At 35.0% G+C, this 9,813-nt stretch overlaps 1 protein-coding gene across 4 annotated transcripts in view; it reads right to left on the bottom strand.

The window, feature by feature from the left end:
- Window positions 1-8,267: 8,267 nt before the first annotated feature.
- CCDC18 (coiled-coil domain containing 18) overlaps window positions 8,268-9,813 on the bottom strand; it is a 91,225-nt gene continuing 89,679 nt past the window's right edge. For all 4 annotated transcript variants that reach the window (XM_023503381.2, XM_031967091.1, XM_031967092.1 and 1 more), the window contains one exon: window positions 8,268-8,420. In XM_023503381.2, the coding sequence (XP_023359149.1) occupies window positions 8,406-8,420 (15 nt within the window). In that variant the 3' untranslated portion in view covers window positions 8,268-8,405. The remainder of the gene's footprint in view (window positions 8,421-9,813) is intronic.

Genomic DNA, 9,813 nt, shown 5'->3' with positions numbered 1-9,813 from the left:
TGCAGAGAAATCAGAAGCACAAGGATTGAGAAAAGCCTGTTGTATTTAGTAACAAGATCTTTGGTGACTTTGGAGAGAAGTTTTAGGTGTATGGGGGTGGCAGATTGAAATGAAATGAGGAATGGGAAATGAGGAATAGAAGTATGGTTTTAAGGCATTTTACCATGAAAGGTGAAGTGATAGTAGAGTCAAATAAAGGGTTTCTTTCTTCCTTTCTTTTTTTAAGGACAGGAGAGATCCAAATGAATTAACTCTAGTTGAAGGGTAAAGAATCTGATTAAGAAAGTTCACATATGGAAATAGTGAGAAATAATGCTGTAATTACATTGGAAATGTAAATTGGAGCCAGATGAAGAAAAACTTTGAATTCCAGGTTTAAGAGTTTGAACTTTATCCTAAAGGCAATGAGGAGTTAGTTATTGGAGAATTTTGAGCCATGAAGTGACATGATTTAAGTTTGTATTTAGAGAAATTAATTTGGTGTCAGATACAGGATAAATCAGCAGGGGATCCAGCATCAGAGAGGCCAATTAGGAGCCTGAGGCAAAAAAAAACCAAAACTAAAAAGTCCTTCACAAAGATTTCCCAAACAACAAAGGCTGAGACAAAATGGTTTCCTGACTCAATTTGAAATGAGCAGGAAATTCTATCATTCACAGCACTCTACTGCTGGGACATGTGGGTTAATCAGGATTTAGCAATATTTAGCTCCCTTCACAGCTATTGTTAATAGTTACTCGAGTGCCACATACACTGTAGGGGATAGATCAGTGTGTACTGGTGAGTCTAAATCTGTCATCAGACCCATACATATACTTTATAATTAATTTGAAGAAAAACTGGTATACGTCTGTTCTCCATCCTGTGACTTGGATTTTTTTTTTTTTTTTTGGTAGAGGATTTGTATTTTACATAAAAAGATAGCTCACCAGATTCATTTCTTAAACTAAAAAAAAAAAAATCAAATATTTACAGCATTTTCCTTTTTTCTTTCTTTAAAACAATGGAGGGAAAAAAATCCTTGTAACAAATATATCTAATCAAGTAAAACAAATTCCTTCATTGGCCATGGACAATGGCCAATATAGACAGATAGATATTTCATTCTGCACCATACTCACTTCTCTATCAACTAGAAGACAATATGCTTTACTGTGTGTCCTCTGGAATTGTGGTTAGTTGTTACATTGATCAAAATTCTTAAAATCTTCATTGTTTTTATTGTATAATTATGTACATTTATAACAAAGCTTCTTTGGTACACTGTAACCTTTTACTGCTGCCCTTTGTAGTTACCTAACTCAATTCCCTTTTGTTAATTTTTTGTAACCAAAGATGCATCTCCATTATCTCCTCCTGTGCCTCATTCTATCTCACTCTACTCATAAAACTCCAATCAAAGGATACCAAACACCTACTAATGGTCTTTTCTCAGTTCTCTTCTCTTTGACCATCCTTAAACTTCTGACACTATTTTCTTTGTAATTCTGGGTCCTTTTGCCTGCTAAGACCCTGGTCTCCCCACTTTGTTTTGTCTCTCTGAACATACCTCTCTTTATTTTACTGGATCTTCTTCCACTTTACCTTCTGTAAATGGAGACACTTACCAGTAGATCTAGGGCTATTCTTTTTAGACATGCTCACTCTGAGACATTTCAGTCATTTTCACCTTCCACAACTGGGATATCTATAGGAATAAAAGCTGTCTGCAGCCTTGGCCTTTGGGACATTTGCCTTAGATGATCTGTCAATGTCTCAAACTTAGCCTGACTATCACATTAGGTGAGTATTGACCTGGATGTGCTGACCCCATTGGGGGAAGAAGGAAGAGCAAAGTCTGACAGCAGTGTCTCCTTTGGACAGGCTGGCCTAAGAAAGCCTCTGTTCTCTGAACCAGCTACGCCCAGAGAAAGAACTCTGGGAGATGACTAAAAACCATTACATTGAATTCCCAATCCCTATATTTATGCCCACCTGCATTTTTTATTTCCTTCACAAGCTAATTGTACAATATTTCAGAGTCTGATTCTTTTTATACAGCAAAATAATGTTTTGGTCATGTATACTTATTGTGTATCTAATTTATATTTTAATGTATTTAACATCTAATGACTAAAAACCATTACATTGAATTCCCAATCCCTATATTTATGCCCACCTGCATTTTTGATTTCCTTCACAAGCTAATTGTACAATATTTCAGAGTCTGATTCTTTTTATACAGCAAAATAATGTTTTGGTCATGTATACTTATTGTGTATCTAATTTATATTTTAATGTATTTAACATCTACTGGTCATCCTGCCATCTAGGGGAGGGGGTGGGGGGTAAGAGGTGAAAAATTGGAACAAGAGGTTTGACAATTGTTAACGCTGTAAAGCTACCCATGCATATAACCTGTAAATAAAAGGCTATTTAAAAAAAAAAAAAAAAGAAAGCCTCTGTTCTAAAAGAGGACTCATTGTCTTCCCACCAGTTTAACTCTTCTTACCAACTATGCTTGTAACTATTAAAGGTTCTGTTATCTCCCTGGGTTCAAAATGTCAGAATCATCTTTGATCTCATCATCCCCTTTTCCTTGTCTCTCACATCCAAAGAAGCTAATTCATGTCTTTATTGCATTATAAGTGGTACATTTGTCAGCTTTAACTTATCAAACTTGAAAAGATTTAAAAATAAGAGTCAAAAAGGGAGAGAGAGAAAAAAAAGAAATAGTTCTCAACTGTGCAATTTCACATATAATAAATGCATAAATTGAGATTGTCTTTTGGAAGAAATGAGATGGAAGAATTTTCATGTGAGGAAATCAGTAAATCAAAGACTTAAGAGTTGGAAAAGACTTCAGAAGTTTTCAGGGCAAACTCTCTCCAACTCATGAATCCTGTCTGTAAAAAACTCAAATGGGGCAAAATGATGAAAAGAGAGACAGACTTACTACTTGAATAAGACTATGATAATGAATAATGGAGCAAAAGCAATTTATAATCATTCAATTCTTACTTGGCTTCCATATACTTTGTTAAGAATCAACTTCAAAGTAAAAATGACAGAACAGAAATGGTTAATAAGGAGCCACTTGTTAAAATTTCTGCCTATCCTTTCAAGCACAGCTCAGGTTCCACCAGAAAGCCTTCCTTGATGTTCCTATCAGGAGCAAAAATTTCTTAACTCCCTAGTTCATCATAGATTCATATTTTCTTATTTTTTAAAATCACAGACACAGACACACACACACATACAACATGTAGCTGTTTAGACTTTTGTCTTCATCTGTGTAGAAAACTTCTGGAGCATCTTTTCCTTCCAACAAAGCAGATCTACAATGCTAGACTGGGACAAGTCTTGAATTCAGATCTTCCTGGGTCTGAATGGCTTTTACTCTACTACCATGGCCTATCATACCTATAGGGATAGAGACAAGAGTAGGACCTGTGACTTCATTAGTATAGAAACCAAAGTAGGTGATAACCTTCTCTGCTTGATCAATTGAATGCAAGTAGATGAACTAGAGATCAAGAGAGCCAGAAAAAAAAAAAAAAAAGAGAGAGAGAGAGAGAGAAAACAGGAAAATAGAACCATATGAAATTTAGTGAACATTATTTGAGCCACTATAAAGGGGAAAGACCACTGAAATCATAGGACCTGGGTTCAGATGCCATTGTACAATTTTGGCAAGTCTTTAATCTTCATGGGTTCTCAATTACCTCATTTGGAAAAGCAGGGGTCTTCCCTTCCAGCTTTGGATCTATGATTTATGACTGTCAAATTTTCAATTGATAGAATTTATTATACTTTGCCTCGAAAATGGGGACGGGAGAAAGATCAAGAAAAGAAGTGGGACTCAGGCCCTGGTGTGCCTTAGTTTTCATCCTAGTATGTGTCCATGAAATTAATAAATTATTCAAGCAAGGGCGTCTGGAACTTGGTTCCATATGGGCTTTTTGAGGCTACATAAACTCATATCTCCTTCAGCACTTGGGACATTGTTCTGTAACACAATAGGTGCTCAAACAAAGCTTTAATTCTTGTTTTAACCAGAAGGAAAACAACTCTAGGATGTTCAGCAGCACTCCTGGGATTAATAGGATTTGTTCTTGAGTACATACGACTGAGGCCATCTAGTGGGCTTATCAGTCTCCTACAGGGAGCCCGTGCATTCTAAGACTTGGGGAGGGCCAGGTGTTGATTTGGATCCCACCCTTCCTGCACTCTACCCTTGACCTCAAGGAGTTTCAATCCCCTACCCCAAGTGCTGTAGCTACAGCCCTAAATCAGACTGCAGCTAGATACAATTAAAGTTCATAATTCTTTTCAAAAAGATAAGCTTCACTAAAGCAAAATTAGAGGCAAGGAGACAGCAGAAGCTAGTTCATTACTACATTATGACATGGACCTGGAAGACAGAGGGAATGGATGGGGAAATAAAGATTAAATCTTTTTTGAGGATAGAGAGGTCCAAGTGCTTAGTATATGTGGGAAATGGCTCTTGGTCTCAAATATATGTGTTCATTCTTTGTACAAGATGGCCCCAAAGTTTCATGGAGTTTTAAGCTATTAAAAACAGGAAGACTTTTGGGAAACATCTTAGATATCATATTCACAGTCTATAACTGAGTTAAGAAAGCATATTTATATAAAAACTCAATCTAGCTTTAACCCACTGAGGTTTTCTCTCCTTTTGAGTTCTAAATAAAGCAAAATTAAATTCTTCATGTTTCTTCTGGAATTTATTTTATTGGAATGAAATTGATGATAATATAGTAGAAAGAGATGTGAAATTAGAGGACCTGACTCCAAATCCCAGCTCTATTAACAACTATCTATATGAAGTTGGTCAGGTAAATTTAACCTCTCTGGGACAGTGTTCTCAATGGTAAAATGAGGGAAGTTGAATTAAAAAATCATTACATTTTTCTTCTAACTCAAGATCTTTAGATGACACTAATTTTTTACTTCATTTGGACTGAATCATATACTTGGCTGAACCAACTTCATAAAATGGAGTTTGCCCTGATTTCTTGGTATCCAATCTGTTTTAATCTTTACAAATTCTTAAATACTAAAAAAAGATTTCCCTACATACAAAACACAAAAAGATGATTCTATGTGAAACAATGAATTTCATTTCACAAAACTTGCTTAAAACATGCATAACCACCACCACCACCTTATAACATATAATCAAGCAAAATGAATCCATACAGTGGCTATGTCCCTCTGTATCTTGAGTTCATTACTTCTCTGTCAGGAGCTGAATAACATGTTTCATCATAGGTTTATCATGGGTTCTCTGGAGAAATGTTTGGTCACTGCATTTATCAGAATTCTAAAATCCTTTTAAGTTTTCTTTTTTTATAGTGTCATGGTACTAGTATGCATTGTACCGGTTCTGCTCACTTCACTGTGTATCAATTCTTCCTACTCAGCTATCACTGACCTTCTTTCATAATTTCTTAGGTCTCAATACCATCTCATTATATTCATATGCCACAATTTGTTTTGCTCTTCCTTGTGTAAGAAGTGATCTAAGGCATTCATTTAAGATTCTACTTATTTTAACATTCAACCCTTTCAGGATCAGGGAGCTTGTTTTACGTGTTACTATTCCCTCCATCTTAGCCTTATCCCTCAATTTTTTCTAACTATTTGTAGGAGTGTGTCTCTGTGTGTGTGTGTTCGTGTTCAATCTTCTTCTGTTTTAGATTACACTGAGGTTCATCTGGTATCCACTTCTCCCATCCCTCCCTCCATGGCTATATATTATTCTCATGAACCCCAATTTTCTTCATTTCTTCTATCTTAGTGTATCCTTCCCTCTCTTTCCTTACTTCAAATATTTAAAACAGAACCCACCCAATATTCAGGTTCTTTAGACATTTGTTTCTTCTCCCTATTAGAATGGGAATACTACATCATCATATGGCTCCTTCTAGCTGCTCAAATAAATTTGCCTCCCTAGGTTTTTCTGGACTGTTAGGTTTGATTTTCAAACTTCCTTCTCAACTCTGGACTCTTCATCAGAAATACTTGAAATAAATGTTCAGGTCTTGTGTGATTCTAACTGTAGCTCTGACTATAGGTATGTTAACTGCTTCTTTCTGTATCTTTATATTATTTTTTCTTTGACATGGGGGTTCTAGAATTTAGCTGTGACATTCTTGGGACTTTTCTTTTTGGCATTTCTTTTGGGAGATAATTAATGGTTTATTTACATCTTTATTTCACATTATGGTTCTAATAGATTGTTTGAAAATAGTGTCTAGCTTTGAAAAAAACTTCATGAATGTTAGGGATTATACCACCTGGGGTTTGGACCCTTGGATCTCTGAGCTTCAGGAAGCTGACTATCTCAGGGTGTTAAGGACCTCAGAGCCTTATGCTGCCTTGGGCTGAGCTCTGTAGCACTACAGATAAATCAAGTAGCGTTTATATAGAAGCTCATGTGACTCAAGTGCTATGGACAAACAGAGTAGTCTGGGTTTGCTACTCCTAATCAGGCCTTGGGCTTGGCCCAGTGATGGCAGTTGCTCTTTCTGCTGCAATTCCTCTCCTTGGTGAGATGGGAAAATGGCTCTTGGGAGGCAACATATTTGCACAGACCTTTCTCTAAACCCAAGCCTCTAATTGTGAATAGACATTGGTATGAATCTTTTGAATTTTCTGTCAGTGTTCACATGGGAGCTGGGAGCCATTTTCCTTATTTATAAAGATGTAGGCATAGAACAAAAAGAGATCTTGTAGGAAGAATTGGTAGATCAAATCATAAATTAGAGTTAACTGTATAAAAGCTCTTAAGATGGAAGCCACAGGATGCAGTTATAAATGAATCAATAATTAAACCTCCCTTCTTTTCTACAATCTCTCAAATGGGTACCTAGTCTTTTATTTCTATTCAATCAACCACCCAACCAAACAATAAATATTTATTAAGTACCTACAATGTACCAGGCATTGTAAGAAGTGTAGGAGATACAAAGAAAATCAAAACAGGCTCAGCTCTGGAGGACATTACATTCTGAGGAGATTATATGTACATAGATAAGCATATACAGCATATAGATCAAACAAACATAAGGTTAACTGTGAAAGAGAATTTCCTCCTATTGCTTCTTTGAGGTACAATTTTAGGTTCTTTTTCCTCACTTACCAAAATAAAGTATTGATCTAAAGGTATTAAGATTGGAAATCCTGTGATATCATCCATAATTTATTTTTGAAGAAAAAAGTACAAAAAAGCATATCATATAGTTTGAGTCTCTAGTAGACTTATAGCTCCAAATTCTTTTAACATTTATCATCAATACATTTTTTCTTTATGCAAAAAAAAAAGTTTGTAATATTCAGCAAAATCATTTACATAGTGGTAAATCTTTCAAATTTCAGAAAATAATCAGGGTTTGTTAAATAATGTAGAACACTTTAGTGAATTGGGGAGGAACAACTCTCCTTAGGGAAGCGAATGATATAAAAAAGTGACTCCTTTTGAACTGGTTATTACTTCTGATATTAGCATGTGTTCATTCTTCTTCCAGCATGTGTTCTTTCTAAAGAAAAAGCACTGAGTTTGGGACTGTTTCTGCCAAGTAACCCCTTAGTGTAATTTGGCTTGCTTTCAAGATTAATTACCAAATTTTCTAGCTTTTTGCTTCCAATGTTTGATGCCCTGTTCTGCTCCCTGTGAGTATGTGAATGCCCTGTGATCTTTGTCAGGAGCTGTGGTAGATTGTATAAGCTGTATAAGATTGTCCCAACTTGGTCTGGAGAAGGATTCTCTGACAGAACCTACAGAAAGTCTACCTCTCTATTGGAACTTCTAGGACAGGAAAATCCATCACCATATCATATATTGGACCATATTATAAGAGAGGAGCATTGGGCTCATGATAAAAGCTTACATACTACTTGTTACTTTTCAATATCACACAAAGATTCCATTTGATCCCAGTCATAGAGAATAAATAGGAGCTAACTAGCACAACAACAAAATCAATAACAGAATGGTCTCTTAGATTAATTATTACTTGCCAATTAAAAAAATCAGATATTAATATAAACTACATTAAATAAAATAGATAGCAATTTGACTGCAAATTTTAAAAAACCTTAAAGCATTTTTAAAAGTACCAAACAAATCAACAAAGCATTTAACTAGATGTCAAATAAAGACCAAAGAAATATTATTAGGTTTATTAACAAAAAAGCTATTAAGTAACATTTTAAAAATTATCACCTGAAATTCAAATTAAAGTTTTAAAAATACTTCCTCCAAAAGATAATGCAATGTTAAATATAAAATTTATTCAGTGATAAAAATAGTCAATATAAAATAGAAACTATATATGGTACTTAAGGATAATAGAGTGTCAATGGTTCAATTTTCTCATCATACCAGTATCTTCATTTAATCACAAATCTTCCTCCTGGAATAATGTGAAATGCATAAGGTTAATATATTTGAAATATTATCCTTTTGATTTATCTCATTTGAGAGCCCACTATAATAACTACAACTAAAACTTAACCCGTTAAATGGGGAACATTTTCTATAAAGGTTTGTTGAACCACAGGGAGGAAAAAATCCACAGAGAGCTTATAAGGAAGTAAAACACTACTCCTAATATTTCAAGATCTATGATTTTCTACATATCTCCTATGGCGGAGTCCTGGGCCCTCTTCTCTTTGACCTCTATATTATTTCAGTATTTCAGTATTTGGGATCCCATCAGCTGCCACAGCATCTCTATACAGATGATTACCAGATCTACATATCCAGCTCCAAGCAACATCAAATGATGCATGGATTTCTCAAATTGGATGTCTTGTAGCCATCTTAAACTCAACCTGGTCAAAGAGAACTCATTTCCCCCCAACTCCCTAACTTCCTCTAAATTTCTCTACTCTTTGAAAACCATTAGTCTCCCAATCATCTAGGTTTCCCAACTCCTTAATTCATTACTCTCACCCCAAAATCTAATCTGTTGCCAAATTTCCCCATTTTAATCCACCCCTCTATTCAACTGTCAAAGAGATTTTTTTTAAAGCATAGATTTGATCATGTCATCTCTCCACTTAAAAAAACCTCTAGTGGCTCATTATTATCTCTAAGTACATGTCTTTAAATATGAAGTCTATTTAAAAGGCCTCTTTTATTTAAAGGTTTTCATAACCTACCTCAGAGCAGGGACTATGTGATTTTTTAATAATAGCTTTTTAATTTCAAAATATATGCAAAGATACTTTTCAGTATTCACCCTTGCAAAACCTTTTGCTCCAAATTTTCCAACCTACCTTCCCCCCATCCTCTCCCCCAGACAGAAAGTAATCCAATATATGTTAAACACATGAAATTCTTCTATACATATTTCCACATTTGTCATGCTGCACAAGAAAAATCAGATCAAAAAGGGGAAAAATGAAAAAAGAAAAAAACCAAGCAAACAACAACAACAAAAAAGAAAATACTATGCTGTGATCCACATTCAGTCTCCACAGGCTCTTTCTGGATGAAGATGGCTCTCTCCATCACAAGTCTATTGGATTACCTCATTGTTGAAAAGAGCTACGAGGGACTGCATTTTAACCATTTTTGTATTTTTGGAATGTTTAGCATAAAGCATGAAACATATTAAGCATTTGATAAATACTTGTGGATTGATTAATTTATGATGTCATTGTTATAACTATCTTCAATCTATCCACATTTTCTTATCCTGTACAACTTCTGTATGCCCATGTTAACTACTACTGTATGTGTTTTCCTATAAATCTTCCACAAGGTGTCCACACTGAGGTCAACATGGTAACCAATGGAAG

The sequence above is a fragment of the Sarcophilus harrisii genome, chromosome 4 (genome assembly GCF_902635505.1).
Source record: "Sarcophilus harrisii chromosome 4, mSarHar1.11, whole genome shotgun sequence".
Lineage (NCBI taxonomy): Eukaryota > Metazoa > Chordata > Mammalia > Dasyuromorphia > Dasyuridae > Sarcophilus > Sarcophilus harrisii.
The sequence above is the reverse complement of the archived record's forward strand: the minus strand, read 5'-3'. Positions and strand labels throughout refer to the sequence as shown.